At 43.0% G+C, this 23,390-nt stretch overlaps 1 protein-coding gene across 2 annotated transcripts in view; it reads left to right on the forward strand.

The window, feature by feature from the left end:
* The first annotated feature begins 1,674 nt into the window (after positions 1-1,674).
* The window catches only part of DNAAF9 (dynein axonemal assembly factor 9), a 156,060-nt gene continuing 134,344 nt past the window's right edge, over positions 1,675-23,390 (forward strand). Inside the window, exons 1-2 of one of the 2 annotated variants that reach the window (XM_072619757.1) lie at positions 1,675-1,891; positions 22,733-22,812. In XM_072619757.1, coding sequence (XP_072475858.1) covers positions 1,818-1,891; positions 22,733-22,812 — 154 coding nt within the window. In that variant the 5' untranslated portion in view covers positions 1,675-1,817. The remainder of the gene's footprint in view (positions 1,892-22,732; positions 22,813-23,390) is intronic. The other variant, XM_072619756.1, reaches the window with a different exon arrangement.

The raw sequence follows: 23,390 nt of genomic DNA on the forward strand, positions 1-23,390 counted from the left end.
GGACGAACACACACATCGATCAGGATGACTGGAGACAGTCCTTATTGCCAGTGATGACTTGCTTGCAAGGAGGTATCATCAAGAATATATGGACAAGTCATTTAGTGAGAGGTCTGTTGGATCCCTAGAATGGTTAACCTACTAAACAACTAATTTCAAGAGATCAGCGGCCCTCTAATTCCCCAAATGCCTAGGAGTTCTCTTGAATACTGGGCACTTAAATGTTTATTGAATGCATAAAGGAATGAATTATATAGCTCTGGTAAACCAGGCTTTGCTAAAGCCCGTTGGGATTCAAATGGAGTTACTTGACTATGGCTTTAAACTCAAATCACTCTGGCTCTCACCGATTGGCCAGTAATTGGTCATTGTGTGGGCTCTGATGACTCAGAGTGAGTGTAAATAGCAATTGTTTCTGTTTTGGCCAGAAACCCAAAGGGTCTTCTCCTCCCAGAATGATTCTTTGGAGAAGGCAAATTACTCTTATCTTTTCCCTCAATTCTTGTCTATCCTTTAATCACTGAATTGCCTCAGTCAGCCTGAGACCTGATAAAGACCTTAGCATGAAAAGGCCAAAGAACCCCATGGCATCCTGGGCCTTCTCCCTTCACCAGGACTGGTCCCTGTCCATCCTTCTGCTGCTGATTGTCTTCCCGAAAATCCCCCATACAGGACACATCTTGATCTTGCCACGGGACCCAGAGGTCCTGGAGGAGAAAGTGAGGCTGGTCTCACTTCAATCCAATTCATTTGCCAGTCATGTCATCCCCTTCCCGATGTCACGGTGGTCTTCCGGAAGGAAGGAAAAACAGCAGTTCTCACACAATGGGCATTTAGATGAAGGCACAGAGGAATGAATTAGATGCCCGGTTCTGGAGCACCGCCACTTCCACGGTTCAAGGGATTCAAAGGAAGGTGGTTTACGGAGTGATACTGCCAATCTGGGCAGTTCTGTTCACGACCTCTCATAAAGATTCACCCTGAAGACTAGAGGCCCCCCTCCTCTTTGTCCATGGTCCTCAGCGGCTGTCCTGGAAAGGACCCGGAGGGGGGTCTTCCAGTTTTGTATGGGAGGTTTGCGGGAAGGCTAGGCTCGCAGCAGCAGAAGGACGGAGCCAGGGCCAGTCCTGGGGAAGGGGGAGGCCACATCGAAGCTGTCACTGGTGACTGATTGATCGGGGCAGCAAGACCGAACCAATGGGGGAGTGCAGAGGGAGGGATGGAGCGGGGCGTCCCAGGGGCTTGTCTCCAGGCGGAGCCGGGAGTGGGCGACTGGCCCCAGGCAGGAAAGGGGGTGTGCGCGGTGGGGGAGGGGAGACCCCAGGAACGGCTGGGGGCAGGGGAGGGCCGGGATCGAAGAGGCGTGGCTACGCCCGCAGCTGTTCTCTTGGCCGCGCTTGTGTCCACAGGAAGGGGGTGGGCGTCGTGAAGACCTATACTCCCTTTCTCTGCGCCGTGACTCCCTCTCCACTCGAGGCCACGCCCAAGTTCGAGGACGTTAGGACTTCTCCTTTTTTCGTGGCCAGAGTCTCGCGGCCAGGCCAGCTCCCCCGAAGAGTGGGCGACTCTCCCGACATCCCCCCTCGATCCAATCAGAGTGGTGCGCCCTGCTTCGCCCCGCCCCCTGCAGGCCACAATGGAGCCCCGCCCTCGGAGGCGGCTCCTCCTCAGCCCGGCCCCGCCTTCCTCCCCTCCCCCGCCCCGAGGATGGACCGGGCTCCTGCCCCCGCCCCAGCCCCAGCCCCGGCCCCGGCCTGAGCGCCCCTCCGAGCCGCCGGCGTTTCCTGCGGACCCTCGCCGAGGCCCCAGCCGCTGCCATGGACCTGTCTCACCCGCGCCTGCTGGGCCGCTCGCGAGCCCGGGCCCCGAGCGGAGGATCGTCCTTCGTCAGGTACCGCTGCAGAGGCTGCCGCTGCCCGGCCCGGCCCCCACCCCCGGCCCCGGCCCCGGCCCCGGCCCGACACGAACTGCTCCAGCGGCTCTCTGACAGCCCCTCCCCAAGAGCGTCCCTCCGAAACCGCCCCTTCCCCAGGCAGCGCCCCCATGCTCCCCCAACCGCCCCCTCCCCAGGCAGCGCCCCCAACAGGCCTCCCCCGACAACGTCCCCATTGTGCCCCCACCACGTCCTCCCCCAGGCAGCTCCCTCCATTGGGATGCCCGAGGCCTCCCCCCAACCCCTTCAAACCACCCTCTCCCCCAGAAAGCGACCCCTATTGGGCCCCCCCAAACTTCCACCTACCCAGTGCCCCCTTTGTGTCACCCAGGAGGTCGTCCTCCTTTGACAATGCCCCATCCACCCCCTTCCCAGACATCTCTCGCAACCGTTGTGCCCCCAAGCCGATCCCTTATGGAGGCATTAGCCCCATTGTGTCCCCAACACATTCTCCTCCAGAAGACCTCCGCTGACAATATGCCCAAACCAAGCTCTCTCCTAGAGAGCTCCCCTGCCCTCACCCCTAGAGAGCTCTCTCCTGTGCCCCTCAGGCCTTTTCCCCACACAGTACTCTCACAATCATCCCCCAAACTTCCTTTCTCTGACATCACCCCCCCATTGTACCCCCAGAGGCCTCCCTTTGACAGTGCCCCCAAACCGCCCCATCCCCAGGCAATTCTCCTCCAGAGAAAGCCTCTGCCACCGAGCCGCTCTGAGCTGCTCTCCACCCTTAAACTATGCCCCCATGAAACCTCTCCTGCCAACAGCCCTCCTCCACCCCAGAGAGTGTCTCTGTGAAACCTCCCCCTGAAAAGCTCCTTCCTTCAGGAGTATCCCCCAATCTTCCTTTTGCCTCCCCAACAATGCCTTCTATCTAACACAGCTGCCCTCCCAAGATGGGCAAACCTTCACCTATTGGGCTTCCCCTACTGCCCCCCTCCTCTTGCAAACGGTCAGGGCATCCCCTCTCACACAAACAATGGATTCTTCCAGCTAAGCAGGGACCCCCACTCCCTTACGGTGTGTTTCTTGCCAATGAGTCTCCAGAAGCCTCCTTGAAAATGATTTCCAGACCTCACCCCTTCCCCATTCTTCTTGAAGACGGTCCCTGACAAGCCCCAACACAGACACTTCTCTCTGTCAGACACTTCCACCGAAGTGCATATAACTGTCTTCCTTCCTTGAGCACCCCGCTCCACAGAGCTCCCCCCACAAAACCCCACATGATGCCTTCCCCTACCAGGCTTCCACCAGGTATTTCCCCATAAACCATTTTCTTTAACAACACATCATCTCTGTTCTCCAAGTGCACCTTTCTTCTATACATCTCATCCTTTTGTCTCCCCACCTCCATCTTTCCTGGGGCACAGACCCTCAGCTCCTTAGTTCTTTTGAGAAGGAAAGGGGCCTCGGGAGGTGTTGAGGCTGAAAGGTGGGGACAAATGAAAGGAGGGAGCAGTGAAAGGATTGTAGGGTCCCTGAAAATACCACCCAGATTCCAGAGCACCTTCAATATCTGCCAGGAGATAGAGCCCCAGCTCTGTGCTGGCCCAGGCAAAGGGGGGAGGGGCTGTATAGTTCAGACCCCCTCTTCTCACTCCCCATTCCAAGGGTCTTTAAAGCAGACAAAGAAGGGGCTGGCTCAGGGCTCAGTGCCCTGCTGCTGCACTATACTAGAAGCCTGGGAGTAGGCTAGATGCCCAGTGGCTGGCATGGGGGTCCTCTTGTTTTAGGCATCCCCATAGGGGTAGATGACATTTTGGTTGCAAAGCAGTGGGGGAAGGCTGGGGGGTTGGGAGGAGGAGGGAGAAGCCTGGAAGCTGAGGATTGCAGGCCATCTGCAGAGTGCTCCTCTGTGTGCAGACCCAAGTCTGGCTGAGGAAATGACAGTGAGACTGAAGCAAGGTGGAGGAGGGGAAGGGAGGTGGTCTGATGCTAAATTCTGCTGCCATAGAAAGAGGTAGCTCTTTTTCTTTGTTCTTCTCCGAAGCTAATAAATACCTTCTCAAATTGAGGTTGGCAATTTATTTTTTGCTACTAAATGAAATGGTATCTGCTAGAAAAGCCCGTTGTCTAAGGAATCCCCGTCTCCTCCCCCTCAAAAAAATAATGTTTATGGAAAGAGGAGGTAGGGTGGAGTGGAGATGCCATTCTCACCTAGACATGAAGCTACCTGGGCTCCCCTACTGGAGCCAACAGGCCTTCCACTAAATAGGTCAAGTGGCCTTTGCTGAGCTATTTGACTCTAGCTAACTGACCTCCAAGGAGTGTCCTGGGACTTTGCAGTCCCAAGGGAAGAGCTGTTTATGACAACCATTACCAAGCTTAAACCCAAGCCAGACTGACCCAGAGCTTCTGACTGACCTATTCACAGATGGAAAGCGTGTTTCAGTTTTGTGCAGGAACTTGCCAGGATATTTTGGGAGCTTTGAGCATGAGCTCTAGGCTTTCTGGAAGGCTAGAGTCCAAGGGTGTAGGTGGGCTCATCTTCTTAAGCTTTTGCATCCCAGAGACCACAGCTCTGATGCTAAGCTAAAGTGTTTTTTTCTCCTTCAGTGTCTGAGTCTTTGTACCTTTGGAGAGGTCAGCTTTCTAATAAACATCTCAGAGAAAGCTGATACCTTCCCTGTTGCCCCTAGCTGGGCAGTGTTTAGAGATTATTCCTTTTTGTTTTTTGTTTGTGTGTTTGCTTGTTTTAGTCGGAGGTTTGTTGTATAATCCTATATAATCAGACAAGTTCTGAGTCCTAAAATAGGTACCCGACTTGAGTAAAGCATGTAGGGCTTTGAGCAAGGAGCAATGCTAGCAGCCAGCTGTGCCATAAGCTAGAGGAATATCTTACATCTTCCATACCCCTGTTCTGTTCACCTACCCTTTGCACAGGGAAATAGACTTTTTTCTACCCCTTTCTTTCTAACCTTTTCTCCTGCTTGTGACTGTGTCGAACATAACCAGCTGGGTTGGGCTCTGTTCTTTCCTAATGTAGCCCACATTTGGTTTATACAGTCTTTTTAACTCACCAATCCACTGGAAGGGGTAGGATTAACTGGTGAAGTAACATTCCTAAGACCCATACTAAATAACAGTTGTGTGATTCTACTATTTGTGATGGAGGCCGACTTCACGGAAGGTGTGTATGAACCAGAAACCAAAATAATGTTGCTACTCAGAAGCAGAGTTTCTTTGTAAGGGATATCTGTCCAGAGGCTACTTGCCTGTTTCAAAACACCTTTTTCTTCCTCAGATCCCTTTCGTTGGTCTTGGTAATTGGTTTAAGTTTCAGAGAGACTCTTCTATTTGTATGTCTGTTTTTCACTCACCTCAAAGTTTCTCTGTTGTCCTCTTCTGGATGTTGCTAAGTTCTAGTTTACACCCTTCATGTCTTACCTGCTCTTGGCTCTGTTCTCTGTTTATTTCTACTTTTTCCTAAAATGTCTCCTGGACATTTTAGTTAAAGTTGTGTTTTCAGATCTTGGGGCCCTGAAAAATGGGAGATTCTTTTCTTCTTGGTAATATTGGTGTGATAGCAGGGTATTATGGTTGCATCTGTTTGCTCCTCACTGTGGATTAAGTCCTGAGTCTTTTTCTAGACCAGGTTATGGATGGATGTAGGGTCTGTCTTGTACTCTGTGCCTTGTATTTGGGACTCACTATGGGCACTTTCCAACTATTAGAGGGTCTTCTGCCTTATTGGTTGTCCTTAAGATCTGGAAGAATGTCCAATGGCAATCTTGAGAAGGACTCCAGAGATGGCATCAAGTTTATCTGATTCTGTCTGATCCCAGACTCCCAACTTAGACTGATAGTCTCATTTTTAATCTTGCCTGGTGGTTTATAAAACCCCAAAACAGGAAACCCTTGGTACTTACTCAAGATAACAGGTTCTGTTTTGTTCTTTGGCATCCCTAGAAGTAGGTTTTATAGACTGTCAAGGGAAGGTTGACCAGTTCTTAGAGCCCGACTGCTATGTACTGCTTGACTGGAATTGAATTTAAGTGATGTGGTTAGAGCTCAGACAATTCTTACTGGGAAACCTTGATCAAATAATGGTATCACTTTGGATTTCTCCAGGAGGGACAGTAACACTTGTACACACAATGACATGAAATAACAGAGGCCTAAAATTCTTGGAGCTCTCTTGCAGAAAGTCCTTCATATTTCGTTTATGACTTGATTGGCAAGTATATAACTGTCAGTCAATTATTTATTGAGCTGTTTTCTTGGAGGTGCCATGGTATGTACTCTATAAAATGCCATGGGAAAGATGTGGTTTCTGCCTATCAGGACCTTGTAATCTGTGCCTCTAGCCAATACAAGTAGTCCATTTTCATTCAGCTGCTCAGCGTCTTCTTTATTTCCCTTGATTTTAATGTAACCAGACTTTGGATAACATGTAACTAGATGAATGATTGTCCTTCTCTAGGTCCCCTTGTTCTGGAAAATAAATACCATCCCCTGTTTTGTTACTGAGATGAAGTTCCTTGAGATGCCTCCATATGTCACAGCCTTTTGGATCAGGCTATGAGGAAAAGAGAAGAACACCCCCAGAGCAAGGCCATAGCTATACCAGGGCAATTGGGGGCCATCGTCCTGTTTTGGGACTCTGTCCTCTATGCAGCTTCCAAAGAGATATTCCAAAAACATAGGTCTGTCTGTTTTGCTCCCAGCTCGATTAACTCTAGTGCTTTCCTATTATTTCTAGGAGCAAATATAAATAACTCCATTTGGCATTTTAAGCACTTGACAACTAGACTCCCACCTACATTTCCACAGCTCTGCCTATAAATCTTTCCCTTTCACACAGTCTGTGGTCTCACTGAACTGGTCTTCTTGCTTATCCTTACACATGATGTTCCATCTCCTGTCCCTGGGCCTTTGTCCATTCTATCTTCTCCTTTCCTCAGACCTCATGTCTGGAATGCCCTCCTTCCTCATCTTCCCCTCAGCATTTTTGAGTTTTCTTTAAAGTTTCATGAAGCTTTTCCCAACCCACTCCCTTTAGCTGCCAGGGCCTCCCCTCCCCAGTTTCCTTGAATTTATTTTGTATACCCTTATCTGTATGTATTATCTCTTCCAATGAAAGTTAAACTCTTTGAAGGCAGAGATGGTTTCATTTTGGTCTTTATAACCCCAGGGCCTCACTCAAAGCCTGCCACCTGGTACGCCATAACTAAATTTATGATGACTGTTTTGGGGATAGCAGGTCACACCCAGACTCTGTCCTGTTAGCCATGTATCTAACAGGCACAAATATAAGTAAGGGGAGCTGTGGAAGGAGAAAAAAGATTTAGTAGAACTGGTATGAGTAGAACCACTGGGACTTGGCAGCTGGTTGGATAGAGAAGTAAAGGAGAAAAAAAGGTAACATTATTCTGAGGTTATCCACAATTTCTTCAGTACTCTGGGATATAATTTAACCAGGCCTGGTGACTCGGATTCATTGAAGGCATCTGGATACTGTAGCTCATCATCATCAATTCTGCTCTTCTGCTTCCTCAAGTCTCACTTCTCTACCCCAACACTCTAATGGGCTGCCTGCTCTCTACAGCTGCTGAAGATAATGGCCCTTTCTAGGTCCCCATACCTAGCCCTTCCCTCTTGGCTACTCTTTCCTCCTTTGACTTCCCTAACATTATTTTCTCTCTAGTTTCTCTTCCTATCTGTTTTACCATGCCTTCAATAGAACATTGTCCATCTTGAGTGTGGGTGCCCCCTAATGCTCCATCCTAAACCCTCTCATCTCCTCCCTCTACAATCTTTTGATTATCTCATAAGATCCCATGGATTCAAATGTTATTTCCATGCAAATGATTCCCAAATCTATATATCTAGAGCTAATCTATTTTTTGAACTCCAGGCCCATATCAACAATTGCCTGCTGGACACATCTCCACCTGGCAGCTGGGGGGCACAGTGGATAGAGTGCCTGGCCTCGAATTAGGAGGGCCTGAGGTCAAATGCTGCCTCAGATGCTTACTAGCTGTATGACCCTGGGCAAGTCATTTAATCTTATTTGCCTCAATTCCTCATCCGTAAAGTGATCTGGAAAAAGAAATTGCAAATCACTCCAGTATCTTTGCCAAGAAAAAAGAGAGAGTCACAGAGAGTTGGACACAACTGAAATGACTCAACAATAAAATTTGGCATGCCTATGCCAAGTTCAATAGGTCCAAAACAAATGATCATACCTCCACCACACTATGCCTCAAACCTACTTCTCCAAATTTCCCTGTTTTTGTCATAGGCAAACTAGTGTTCCATTCACCTAGGTTTACACCTTCAGAATCATCCTTGACCCTTCTCTCTTCCCTCCCCCCCCATATCCAACACTGGTTGTCATTTTGACTTCGATATCCCTAGCCTTTCCCCCATTCTCTCCACTCAAAAGGTTACTGACCTAGTTAGGGCTCTTTTCTCCTATCTGTACTATTCAGTTTCACATCTCTAATGTATGTTCTACACAGCTGTCAAATTTTTATTTTTATTGCACAGGCTGGAACATGTCACATGTTTGCTTAAAAAAACCCTTCAGTGAGTACCCACTGACTACCAAATCAACAGAAGCCTCTTTAATGGGCTTTCAAGAGCTTCTACCGTCTTGCTCCAGTTTGCAGCCTTATTTCATGGTTCTTCATGAATTCTAGGCTTGGCCAAAATGTATTATTTACAATCTTTGACTTTCTTCTGCCTTTGTGACTTTGCCCATATTGTCCTTCATATCTGAATGAGAATCCTTGAGCCCCTGTTTCTCTCGATATCTTTCCTCTTTTTCATGTCCCAGATCAGAAGCTGTTCCTTCTTCCAAGATGTCCCAGATTTTCCTCAGCTAGAAGTGAGCTTTCCTTCTCTCAGAATGTATTTTGACCTCTCCTACACGCTTAGTCACTTTGACTTGTAATTGTGCACATCTCTCATCCCCCCCACCCCCCACCCCATAGATTGTAAGCCTTTTGAAGTGAGGGCCTGCATCCTGGCATCCCTAGCACTGTGTTTTGCAATATCATAGTCACTTTAGTAAATATTGAGTGAACTGAATAAAATGGAATGGGGTTGAACTCTGTGATCCCTAAGAAACTGTAATGAACAGACTTTGCTTCTTGGCCAGTGAGTTTGACTTTGATTTCTTGCAAAATTCTAGAATGCCTTACTAAAGGAATGGCTTATGACTATTTATGGAAGGCAACGTGGGCTTCTCAAAAACAAGTCATAACCCGACTCTCCCTGTTGCCTTTTTTGGATAGAGTTTCCAGCAGGTAGGTCAGGGGTATGTATGTTGGAGACATGAAGTACCATTAGGAAGGCATTTGACAAAGTTTCTCATGATTGTGAAGTGGACGAAAGGATAATTAGGTGAATTTGAAACTATCTACAAACGTGTTCAGATCTCTGTATTAAAAAAACCCAAACAGACCAAAATACCTTCACTTGATCCCACTCTCTTCAAGCTGTTTTTTAGGTCTTTGCTACCTTTTGTAGCCAAACATGTTGATACTGGTTGTTGCCACTTCCTTCTTCTCACTTCTCAGCCCCTCAAAATTTGCCTTTCATCTCCCCCGCTCAGCTGAAACTGCTCTGCCAATGGGAAAGGAGATTAAGCATTTTCTAAATGCCTTCCACACTAAGCATTTTACAAATATTTTTCTCATTTGATCATCACAGTAACCTTGTAATGGAGGCACTATTATGATCCACAGTTAAGTGACCTGTCTACAGTCATATAGCTAATAAATATCTGAGTTAGGATTGGAACTCATTCTTTCTGATTCTGTGCCACCTAGCTGTTTCTGTCTCTTATCGCTAAATCCTGTTTTTGAGTCTTCAGCCTTCTTGACCTCTCTGCGGTATTTAACATCATTGTGCACCTCTTCTTCTGAACACTCTCTTCTCCCCAGGTTTCCAGGACACTACTTTTTAAATATATAATATTTAATTTTTCCCAATTACATGTAAAAACAATTTTTAGCATTCATTTTTTTTTTAAAAGAATTGAGTTTCAAATTCTCTCTCTCTGCCTCCCTCCCTGAGATGGCAAGCAATTTGTTACAGGTTATGCATATGCCATCATGCAAAACATTTCCATACAAATCATGCTGTTAAAGAAAACACAGAGACTTATATGAACTGATGCTGAGTGAAAGGAGCAGAATCAGGAGAACTTTGTACACAGCAACAACCACAGCGTGTGAGGAATTTTTCTGTTAAGACTTAGTCCTTCATAGCAAGGCAAAGACCTAAAAAATTCCCAATGGACTTTTGAGGCAAAACGCCTTTCACATCCAAAAAAAGAACTATGGAATTGGATCGCAAAATGAAGCAGACCATTTACTTTTGTATTATGTTTTGTTTTATTTTATGTTCATTATAATTCTTCTATTCAACATGACTGAGGTGAAAATGTATTTAATAGGAACATATGTGTAAAACCTATATAAGATGGCACACCCTCTTGGGGAGGGGGTGGTGAGGGATGGGGAAAGGAAGGGGGACGGAAGGCAAAAAGTCTAAGATATATGGAAGTGATTGTAGAACACTGAAAACAAATAAAATAATTTAAAGAAAGAAACAGACCAAACACCCCCCCCACACACAAAAAGGGCAAAAAATAGTATGCTTCCTTCTGTATTCTGACTCCCATCAATTCTTTCTCTGGAAGTGGATAGTCATTTTCATCTTAAGTATCTTTGTATTGCTGATAATAGCTAAGTCATTTACAATTGATCATTGTATAATTTTGCTGTTACTGTGTATAATATTCTCTTGGTTCTGCTCACTTCACTTTGCATCAGTTCATATAAGTCTTTCTAGGTTTTTCTGAAAGCATCCTGTTCATCATTTCTTATAGCATAATATAGTATTCCATCACAATCATATACTACAACTTGTTCAGCCATTCCCCAGTTGATGGACATCCCCTCAATTTCCACTTCTTTGTCATCACAGAAAGAGCTGCCAGAAACATTTTTTTTTTTTTGCATGTTGGTCCTTTTCCTTTCTTTTTTAAAAAAAATCTCTTTGGGATACAGAGCTAGTGGTGATATTACTGGGTTAAAGGGTAGGCAGTTTTATAGACCTTTGGTTCCAAGTTGCTCTCCAGTATAGTTGGATCAGTTTACAACTCCAGCAACAGTGCATTAGTTTCTGATTTTCCCACATCCCCTTCAATATTTGTCATTTTCCTTTTCTGTCATATTAGCTGTTAATCAATCTGATAGATGTGAAGTGGTAGCTCAGAGTTATTTTAATTTGCTTTTTTAGTGATTTATATCATTTTTCATATCACTGTAGATAGCTTTGATTTCTTAATCTGAAAACTGCTTATTCATATCCTTTGACAGGACAATACTTTGTCATAGTTTTCTTCTTATCTTACCTGACTCTTTACAGACTCCTTTGCAGGATCACCATCCTTGTACTGCCTCCTATGTGTGGGTGTATCCCAGGATTCTTTCCTAGGCCCTTTCCTTTTCACTCTCTAAACTGTCAGTGATCTCCTTAGCTCCTGGGTATTCAGTGATCATCTCTAATCACATAACTCCCAAATCCATATATCCAATCCTACTCTCTTACTTCCAGTCCTACATCACTAACTCTTTCTGGAATGTTGAGCTGGGTGTTCCAAAATCATCTCAAACTCAGCATGTTTGAAGCAGAACTCATTGTCTTTCCCTGCTAAATATACACCTCTCCCCAGCTTCCCTATTTTGGTCAAGTGCACCACCATTTTTCTTGTAATTAGAGGAAATATAAGTAGACTCCCACAGACCAAACTGGTACAAAGGTAATGAGAATGGAAGATGCTCAAGTAGAAAATGTTTAAGGCACAAAGGGAAACAGTTCCAATGAGGAGAGAAAATGGAATTTGTTTGAAAATATGCATGCACTAGAAAGTCACCAAATAACTTAGATTTTAAAAGATAAGGTACAGAAGGTAACAGAATATGAATGTAAGGGTGTGCCTGGTCCTATTAGTATTGTAGTGGTGACAGAAGCTAAGGACAACAAAAAGATGGGTTGGTTTTTTTGTTTGTTTTTAAAGCTACACTAGGAGAAAAAGAATCTAAGAAGGAACTGGACCTTTCCTTAGGGTAGAAGAGATGATGATTAACAGGAAGGAAGCCAGTAGTATTTCATTCTGATTTTGTTTCTGGTTTTCTTTACAAAAGAGAATGAGCTCTCTATTGGAAACGATCAAACAAAAATGACTAAGAGGGAGTTTTGATACTCAAGATAAGTAAGGTGAGAACATGAGCCATCCTTGATGAATTCAAGTCACCTGGTCCAGATGAGGCCCATCCTTGGGTTCTGTAAGAACCAGCAGAGGGGCTGACTGGAAAAAAAGGAACAGTACCTCCCTTTGAGAAGAAGGACAATCTGCAAACCGGACCAGTGTGCTTTTCCCTTGATGGTTTGCTCTCTCTTTGTCTTGTGCACACCCACTAGGTTTGGGGCTTTTAATTTTAACCCAACTTCTGATTTCATCCATGAAGGGGAGTCCCTAGTGAGAAACTCTCCACCGATGCACATTCACACCTTCTCTGCCTCTGAAGAGTCTTAAGAGTTTCCTGGGGCAATGAGAGGTAATGGGACTTCCCCAGTCAGTGTCCACTCCACCACTGCCTCTGCTACTGATTACATGTTGTCTCCCTCAATAGTGTGTGTAAATTCCTTAATAGTAAGGACTCTGGTTTTAGTGGGGGATGCCTTTCCTTGTAACCCCAGTGCTTAGTGCTATGCCTGGTACATATAGGAAGGGCTTGATAAATGTTGATGAATTGATTGCTGGTCCTAAATCAGTAGTGAAGGAGTTATTGCAGCTCTTGTTCAGATCAGCCCATTTAAAAAAATCTAATGTGCAAAACCCAAATACAAAATTATACCATTTGGTAATTCCTAGCTTAGCAAAATGGTTCAATTCCTCGTTTGAAGGAGTTGGGGCTCCTTTAAATAACAAGTTCCTGTACAACATTAAAAAATGATTTATTTGATTCCTGGTAAAAATTTGATTTATATCCAATTTTTCACAGTCTTTCTTTTGCATAAAAAAAGTACACCTGTATTTTAGTTTTGCCCAGAAGAGAATTTGAGCTTCATCTTTTTAAAATTTTTGAAGGTGGGTATAGATTTGTTTATTTTAAGTTTTATTTCAATTTATCACAGTGTATATGCTGCCTGAGAAACAGGACTTTTGAAGGACAAATATTTTCCTCACAAGGTTGACTGATTGTGTTCAGCTTATTTTGAGTGTATGACTTTTACAAACAAGGACAATAGCTTTGGCCTCCTGAAATCCAGGTTGGAAGGAGGCCCAGACAGAACAGGCTGCATAGGCTGAGTGGTGAAGAGCTAATTTCACTTGGTGCATCCATAATGTCAGCTGGCTGCCCCACTATGCTACGAGGTTTTGTCTCCTATTTCTTTTCTCCTTTTACTGACCCCCAATCTCATTTCCCACTCTTCTCCCACCCCTATCTGCTATGCTTCTCTGTGAGTAAAGATTTGATCCGAGATAAAAGTACTCCATATTCCTTCCTCCTTCTTTCAAAAGATGAAATTATCATTAAGACAAGTCAAGAAATTAGTAGGTGTTCTGCTTTTGGCAGAAGTCCTGACAGCCCTCCCTGTGACAGCTACGTTGCCCCTTGTGCCAGTTGAGTGTTCGTTTCCAGGACTTAATATTAGTCTTTCCTTCCCATCAGTGTGCTTTGTATTATACCCTGCTGACAGTATCTATTCTGCTTTTGTCTCTCCTGATTCTTTCCCAGATACTCTGCCTGCTTTCCCCACTCTGCTTCCTGGGTTTTCTCACATGCGTATACCTTAATGTACAATGTTGCTCCGTCCTTCCTTTCACCTCTTCTGTTTACCTTTTTTGCCCAGCTCTGTGCCTCTGCTCAAGCTGTTTCTTATGTCTGTCTACCTTGTCATGCCATCCTACCTATTTTTCAAGGCCAGTTCACAATGTCATCACTTCATTAAATGCGTTCTTTCTCATATGCTGCTGACCACTGTTGGAGAAAGTCCCACAGCCATGCTTTCTGAATCCACTATAAATTGTCACCTAATTTCAACTGGACCCTACCTGTAGCATGTAGTCCTTTATTTCTTCCCTGATTGCCTTTCAATTCCAACCCTTATATCAGTTGTCCTAAACATTTTCTTCTCTCCTTAAGCCTCTTCTACTACTCCCTTCTTCCTCTCAGAAAAGCACCTCTTCTGCTTTCTCAAGAAAATAGAAGCCATCTGCCATGAGCACCCTCTTCTTCCCCCATTCTCTCCCTTGATCAGTCTCTGAAGATGGGACCTTTCTTGCAAAGATTAGTCTTGGTATTTACCCCCTTGGTCCCATTCTAGCTCTTCTAGGAGCTTAACCCTTTGGTCATCCTATTTTTCTCTCTCTTTATCTACTAGATCCTTTCTTGCTGCCTAAAAACCTACCCAGACATTCCTGATTCTGTCCCTGACCATACAGACCCTCTCAATCCAAGGCTTTGGGGTGAATGACTCTCATTCTTGAAACTCTGGCAACTTTGGATGCATAATTCTATTAAGAGTAAAGTCAGTCAACCCAATGAAGCACCAGTTGAAGCTGGTTTTGTTGGAGGGAGGGGGAGTTCTGCCACTTTTGTACTTGTTTCAAAAACTACTGTCCTGTCCCTTTCCTCCTTTTTACAACCAAATCCTAGAAAAATCTGTCCACTCTCCTTGGTTCTACTTCCTCACATCCCATTCATTTCTCAGTCTCTTCCAATCTAGCTTCCAACTCCACCACTAAAATGGAGCTGCTTTCTCCAAGTTTTCCAATGATTCAGATTTGTTAAATCTGAATGCCTTTTTCCAATCTTTGTATTTCTTGCCTTGTTTGCAGCTTTTGATACAGTAGACTGGGCCCCTCCTGAATGCTCTTTCCTTCGGTAGCTCCAACTCTTTCCTTGTTTTCCTCTGACCTTTTTGTCCACCTTTTCTCAAGTTCTTTTGCTGGATCATCATCTACCTCCTGCCCTCTAAGCACGGATGTCCTCCAAGGCTCTGCCCTTGGCCCTCTTCTTGTTTTGGATTGTCTAGGTCCTCTCTCCATGTTCTCTTGGTGAGCTCAGCTCTTATGCATTTGTTTACCATCTCTATGCAGATGACTCCCAAAATGCCTTTTGTTTTTACAGCACATGCATTTCCAGATTCTCATGCCCGCCACCAATGAGCCTTCCCTTGTTATTTTATTTAAAGTTTCCTTTTAAAAAATTTTGAACTTAAATAAAATTGGCATTTCCGTGTGCATGATAGAACTTATAAAAAGAATTGTACATCAAAATTTGAAATCTTCATTGAGTATAGTTCGCCTTTTTAAAGGAATTTAAAATCCTTCACAATGTGATACCCTTCCTTCTTACTTTTCAGAGTTGCCTTTATATAACCTTTATATAATTTTACTTGGTGTACTCTGTGCTTCAGTCAGACTGGTCAATGTGCCATTTCCCAAACCAGACTTTCCATTTCCCACTTCCATACCTTTGTACAGGCTGTACTCCCATGTATGAAATGTATTTTCCTTCTTCCACCACTTAGAATCCTTAGCTTCCTTCAGGTCTTAAGTCAATACCTCTTCCTTTAGGGAAACTTTCCTGATTCCCCCAACTTATTAGTGCTTTCTCCTTTCTAAAATTACCTTGCGTTGTTTCTCAGGAAATGTTGCATACTTGTAGTGGAGTATAAGCTTCTTGAGGGCAGGGGCTATCTTTGCCTTTATTCTTTGTATTATCCGAGCACCTGACAATACCTTGTGTGCAGTAGATACTTAATGAATACTTGATGAGTGGATTTGTTGGGTTGGGTCCTTTGTGGACCACTTACCCCAAACCAGGGGCACTCTTCATTCACAGTGATTAGACCTGTTAGGCCTGCTGACCTGTACCAGCAGTGGTGCCTTGGGTGTGTTCCTCTGCACCAATGGAAAGGAGGCATGTCAATGAGAGTCTTGGTCCCTCCTACAGCACGTAACTAAGCCAAGAGGAGTCCAAGGCTGGGTGAATGGCTCTCATCCTTGAAACTCCCTGGCAATGTTAGGTTCATATTTCCATTTTGTTGCCACTTAAAGTCAGCCAGCCCAATAAAGCATCAGTTGAAGCTGATTTTGCTGGAGTTTTTTCTGCCACTTTTGTACTTGTTTCAAAAAAATATCTAATTGCATTTCTGACCTTCTGCTCTTTGGCTTCTTAGCAACCAGCACAACTTAGAAACTTCCAACAGTCATCTGTTCTTCCTGTCCTTTTTGAAATGCTTACTTCATTCACAGCTGCTCATACAACAATTACTGTTCAAATATGCAACTTCTAGCCTTTTTTTTTTGTTTTTGCTTTGTAATTTATGGTCAGTTGAAATCAAGAAATGAAAATGTAAAAATTATTTTTGCCTCACTCTACCTATTATGAAAAGAAGACTTTAAAGTGGAAAGTCTTCTATCTCTGTCCAATTGATAAGTGTTGGTCAGTTGATAAAGGAAAGGGACAGACCACTGTGACTGCCACTGAAGACCTCCTTTCACTCTTTGAGTTGTATATAGCTTTCTTATTTATCCTGTGTATAGTTTGTACATATTTGTCTACATGTTATCTTCCCCATTAGTTTGTGAGGTCCTTGAGGTAGAGACAGTCTTTGCCTCCTTTTGTATCTCTAGTGCTTAGCACAGTGCCTGACACATAGTAGGCCCTTGGTAAATATTGATTGATTTTTACAGATGAGAGAACTGAGGTCCAGAAATAGGGAATTGAATCACTCTTAGTTACATAGTGAATTAGTGTCAGAGTTCCAGGTTTTCTGATTTTCGATCCATGTCTACACTGTACTATGCCAGAGAGTAGGGGAGTGATAACAAGAAAGAGAAGTATTGTCCCAGGAAAATATACCATCTTAAATGTACTCACCCTTCACCCCCAATATATAGCTTCACCAACAATGTATTAAGTGTGCCTGTCTTTCTACATCCTCTTCATCCAACATTTCCTATTTTCATCTTTTACCATTTTTGCCATCAGATGTTTAGTGTTTGGGGGCATTTTTTTCATTATCGTGCTTGACGGTTTGTATTTCATCTTATGGAAATTGTTCCCGTTCTTTGACCTCTTAATCTTTTGGGGGAATGACTCACAGTTTACATATCTGTTTCAGTTCTCTATGCATTTTGGATGTCCAACTACCAAAACTCCTAAGTAACTTTCCAGCCAGGATCTGAGGCTTAACCTCTTTGTCTGCCTACAATGCTATTCTGTAGAAGGTGATTGAGGCTGGCACCCACTGAGTGGGCTTTTGGGAGTCTTCCCCCTTGAGGCTCTGAGAGGGGAGACCACTCCTTGTTGTCAGGACAAAAGGTCTGATCTGGGTACCAGTGCCCTTCACAATTAACTGCCTTGTTGGTCCTTGTACATGGGCATCGATTACTAAGGCCTTTGCTATGTTGTGCTCTGCTTATAAGCTGTAGCTTTCTTTTCACCAGATTACAAAGGTTCTTGTGTTTTTCTTGGCAGCTGACAGCCAGCTAGTGAGCATTCATTGATGACCTAGTGGGTGAGTGGATATCAGTTTGTGGAATACCATCAGATACCTACAAGGACAAGGGCTTTTTTGACCCCTGCCTTCTCCCCCAATCTCCCAGGCTAACTAAAGGCCTTGAAACCCACTGCAGGAGAACCTAGTAAGGGGCCTTTAAAAAAAGGAGAGTAACTCACAACCTGGGGAAGGAGTATAGCTCCTCTTTGATGCTTCTTTTGCCTTCTGACCAGAGTAGAAGGAGAAGAATCATAGTTGCTGTTGTTTATGGCCCTTGGCTTATGTTTATTGAATCACAGATTAAGAGTTGATGGCACCAGAGATGCTAATGTAACCCTCTCCTCATTTTATGGATGAGGAAACTCTGGGTCCTCTTTCTGAGCATTCTTGTGCCCAGATAAGCACAAAGAGAGGGAGCAGGGGTGCAGTATGGGGCAGGAGTCAAGACCTGACTTTGATCCATGAGTCTCATTTTTCTTGTTCACAAGGTGGGGACAAGAATACTGGTGAGAAAACACTTGGTAAATCTTAATGTATTATGTACACATCTACATACCTAATCTGTCTGTCTATCCATCCATCCATTTGTTTTTAAACTTATTTTTAGCAAATAAACCCAGTAATCTAAATTGATAACTAAACAGAAATCAGAGGAAATATACATAGGAGAATATATGGTAGAAATACAAACTGAAGAAAGTTTCCCATTGGGAGGAGGTAATTCAGCTCAACTCAGAGAGTCCCCAATCATTTAGAAAAGTGCCTTTACTTGTGAGTAAAGACAGGCTGCTCAAAAATTATTAGGAAAGTGGTATGGAAAGGAGCTTGATTTTGTTTTGCTAGTTTCATGAAGATTTTATGGTGAACTTCAATTTAAAACAGATCCTAGTCTATTAGAATTAGTATTATCTCAGATTTTTCAAGTGCATTCAGGTTTACAAAGTCCTTTCTTCACAACCACCTTGTTATTTGTTACCAGGGCTGTTGGGGCTCTGGCTACTGAGCAAGTAAGCCCCTTTCTGCCATCTTAACTCGCTTAAATGGCAAGTTAAGCAGTGGGCTCTGCTCAAGTATAATTTTGAACTTGGGCAGATGGAAGAGAAGCATAGGAAGAGGCTTTTGCCAAGAAATGACGTTAGCTTCCTTTGTCTGACAAGAGAGAGGGAGATTCCACATAGCTCATGGTCTTGCCCCAGAAAGAGGCAGTCCCTGCTGCCGGAGATGGTTCCTAAAGGTCTACTGCTTCTTCTGAATTCAGCTGTCAGAGAGTAGGAAAGGAGATTCACTGTTTGCCATTCCCTCTCCATATCTCTGGTTTCCTACCACATTACTGGCAGGAAAGGAAACTGCTTCCTTGAGCACATGCTCCTTTAGCTTTTGGTCACATGGCTCTTCAGTGGAACCTAAAAGTTTACAAGCTAACGGTCCCTACCTCCTCCTCACCCTCCTCCCAACTCTCCCAATAGGCTGGTCAGCCAAGACGCTCAGGCTGCTGCTGAATACTTAACTTGATCAGATATGGCAAGCACAGTGAGGCTTGCAGAATCAGGATTTTTACATTAGAGACTTGAGAAAACCTAAAGAAGGCATTGTCGATTTCAAAAGAAGACGCGTCTGCTCCTTAGGATTCTTTGTCTTCTCTCTTGCCTCTTTCATCTTTTCCTTTCCTCTGGGAGATGAAGTTGGAGGCAGAAGCCTACAAGCCAAGCTCCCTTCCTGGGATGTGCTGCCCCAAAAGACTGAATCAGTTTGGACCTCTTCAATTTGGCCATCTCCAGTGCGTTTTGTTGTGTCTAAGCCAAGCCTGTTTTTGGTAGTTTTGCTTTATGTTAAGGATGGTGCAGCAATCAGAATCTTCTGTTAGGTGAGTTTAGGAGATTTTGGTGGACAAATGAACAACTTTTGTGATATTTTTCTACCTAAGATTTCTGAACAAAAGAGAAATAAAGTTGGGTAGATTACTTCTCCTTTCCTGGGACTGCTTCCTTCTCTTCCAAGTGACAGAAAGACCTGCTTCAGGTTTTATTACTTGTGGGTAAATGGGACAATGATCACCTTTTCCTTAACTATTTTGATAGAAAATTTGGTTTGTTTTTCAATGTAATGAAAATAGAATTAGAAAGGAAATCTTGGGCTGATGATATGAAAGTCTCATTGGTGCAAATGGATGAAACTCGTTCACCTGAGAGATTTATCTAATTGCATACCAAATGTTTAAATTATACATACTCTGGAGAGAAAAATAGATGATTCAGGCTTGTAGTTAGTGAGGTTTAAAAGAATAGGTTTGAGAGTAATTACTATTTTTGAAAAAGGAAAAAGTCAGTAGCAAATACTTATTACTTGAGTAATTATACTGTTTAAGCTTTTAAATACCTGTTCTTCTCTATTGCCATATAGATTGTGAACTCCTTAAAGGCCTTTCTTTGTATCCCCCTCACTTAGCACGGTATCTGACACATAGTGGGCACCTAATAAATGCTTATAAATGCATATTGACTAACTGAATATGAACCTTTTCATAGCTTGGCCCCCAACAAGGGAATCTTTGGGTAAAAGAATGTGGACGTTTTAGTCACTTTCTAGATGGGCCAAATTTACAGCTCTCCCAACAGTGTATCAGCATTTTTGTTTTTCCATGGACACTCCATTTGTTGTGTGAAATATAATCCCAAAGTTATTTTGATTTTCTTTTAGTGATTTGGAGTATTTTTTTCATATGGTTGTTAATAGATTATAATTCTTCTTTTGAGAGCTCTTTATTCATATCCTTTGACCATTTATCCATTGGTCTTTCTCCTAATTTAAGGAAGAAAATCAAGAAAAATATTGTCCTTAGATTCTAAAGACTTTCGATCAGTTTCAGAATAATACAGGTAATATAAAAACAGAGGATCTCAGTCAAAATTTATTTTAAAAATAGATACAGACAATCAGGCTGACTGAAGCATTGAGGTAGTAGATATCAGGTACAAAGGTGATTCATAGTGGAAATGAAAATCCATCATTACTTTTTACTAAACATAGCCAAGACCTCACTTAACCTTTTTTTTATTTAAATTTTCTTTTTTATTGCGACTTTAATAGTCAACAAACATCTTTGAGTATGCTAAAAATAAGATTGCATATAGCTATGAACTTGTGTTACATGCAGTTTGTTTTTATGAAAGGATTAAGTTTACTGTGTTAGTAATAAAATTGGCATTTGTGTCCCCTTCAGAATTTCTTTTTCTTTTTTTCTGTGTACTTTAAAAAATAATCTTTATTGTTAGCTTTTTCTATGACCTATGCTCTTCCTGAGAGCCAAGAAAGGATAAAAAAGATTTAAAAAACCAGCTTAGCAGAACTTAGCAAAACCAACCAACATGTTAAGAAGGGCTGACCTCTGCAGTGCTGCACATCTATAGTCACCTACCTCTTCTGTCTCTTCTTTGGAGCCAAGCTTGGTCAGTGTCATCTGCAGCATTTAGCCTCGGTTGCTTTGTTCTCATTGTTCTTTCCCCTTAGATTCTCACGGGCATTTCCTATTATATTTTCCCACAATCTGCTAATTTCACTTTGCATCTATTCATATAATTCTTCTTATACTTTTCTGGCATTCCTCATTTCTCCTAGCATTTCTGTGTATTTTGAAAAATATTTTATCAGTACTTCTTTCCACTTTTCTTTCTTTAGTACCAACTAACTTGGGGCAGCTAGGTGGTGCAGTGGATAGAGCACCAGCGCAGGAGTCAGGAGGACCTGAGTTCAAATCTCACCTCAGACACTTAACACTCACTAGCTGTGTGACCTTGGGCAAGTCACTTAACCCCAGTTGCCTCATCCTAGGTCATCTCCAGTCATCCTGATGAATATCTGGTCACTGGATTCAGATGGCTCTGGAGGAGAAGTGAGGCTAGTGACCTGCACAGCCCTCCCTCACTCAAAACAAAGTCAAGTGCAAGTCATGTCGTTATTTCTCTGATGGCGTGGTCTTTTTTGACAACAAAGGATGAACACACACACCAACTAACTCACTCCTTTTAATCTGCTCTCCTCATTTGTAGGTACTTTATTTGGCATTATGGCCCAGGTTAGAGCCAAGATCCTAGTTCTAGGATTTAATTCTAGAAAATTGGTCCTCGAGAAATTATTACAAGCATGAGCTTTATTAGTATGTGATACAGCAAGCAGGCAAAAACTAAATTGCACACATGTACCATATGGTGACACAGAGATTTGGTCACACACAGCCAGGGTCATTTACGTGAGGGAGATGTGGGAGTACATGCTTGCAGTGGTGTCTGAGCAAGGTAGTTTTATACCTTTAATATGAGCTTGATTGAGAATAGGTAGGTGATATCAGATATGGGAGGGAGCATCCCTAATTTGACCCAGATATGGTGAGGATCTCCAGATCACTTATTGATATCATATTTGGGTGGTTAAGTTTCCTAATTGGGACCAGAAATTGGATGAGTGTTCAGATTCATAGTTGCATAAGTGGGTGTGTTGGTAAGTAGGTGTCAGCATGCAGCTGCTGTTGTAGGCTGGTACCCTCCTGTAATCAGGAGCTTCAATCAGGGTCATAATGAGTCAGGACAGTGAAAAAGTACAGGCTGTCTGCCATAGTGTATATGTTTATGGTCTTTAGGCCCACTTAAGTGACTTTATATATTTTTTTTTTAATGTTTAACAATCACTGCCATACAATTGAGATTTTATCCCCCCCACACCTACCCCCCACTACCCCCCTCCCTCCCCACGACTGCATACAAATCTGTATAGGTTCTACATATACTTTCCTATTGAGTACATTTTCACTATAGTCATGCTATGTAGTCGGACTAAAATAAATGAAAGAAATCATATAACAAATCAAAACATGATACACAAAAACACGCACACACACTAACATGATCTGCTACATTCTGCGAATGACTTCCATATTTCTTTCTCTGAGTGTGGAAGGCATTTTGCCTTAGAAAACCACCATGGGGATTTTTTTAAACAATACATTTTTTAAATCACAATTATCACACTGGGCAAATCTAATACTATTTAACTTTCTTTATAGGAATGAAAGTAATAATTAAATCATGTTATTTATTGAGCCTATATTTTATCCCTTTTAGAATCTTTAATTTTTCTGTATTTTGCAATGTCTTTGTATCCTTTTTAAAGTGCAGTATCTTAAATTATGTGACTCAGGACCTGACTGCATGTCATCATCCTCATCATGTGGTCCAGTATCATTGATTGCTTTTTTTTCTTTTTTTGTAGTTGTAGCCGACTTCGCCAGATTCAAAGCATCTTGACCCAAAGCAGCAAGTCTCAGCCCGACGGCATTCTCTGCATTTTAGGTTAGTACTCTTAAGAGTCAAAAGCAAAAGGGGTGGAAGTATCTTGGTTTTTTCTGTTTGTTAGAAAGTGTATTGCTGTGTGTCAGATGTCAAGTGAAAGTATTCTCTCTATTCCTTTCAATCTCTGACAATCCCAAGGATCTGGGAGGAGTTTCAGGTGGTCTGGTGGCTCAATTCCATTTTAATTAAAGCACCTGCTATGTACAAGATATTATACTGAGCATGAAACAAAATGATGCCTGCAGTTGAGGAGGCATTACATAAGGGAAGACAACATTATCTATCTGTCTGTCTACCTAGATATATGTGTATGTATTTATTGTTGTTTTATATGTGTGTGTGTGTGTGTGTGTGTGTGTGTGTGTGTGTACATACACACACACACACGAGGAAAACAGAAGGTGATTGGGACAGGGAGAAAGAGTGTAATAATCAGGGAATGTCTTAGAGGAAGTGGTGGTGTCAGAGTTGTTCCTTATTTTTAAAGAAAATAAAGATTCTGAGAGGTAGAAATGAGCCTGGAATACATGCAAAGACACGGATGTCTGAGCTAGAACACCAAATTCAGGAAACAATTG

The sequence above is a fragment of the Notamacropus eugenii genome, chromosome 6 (assembly GCF_028372415.1).
Source record: "Notamacropus eugenii isolate mMacEug1 chromosome 6, mMacEug1.pri_v2, whole genome shotgun sequence".
Classification (NCBI taxonomy): Eukaryota; Metazoa; Chordata; class Mammalia; order Diprotodontia; family Macropodidae; genus Notamacropus; species Notamacropus eugenii.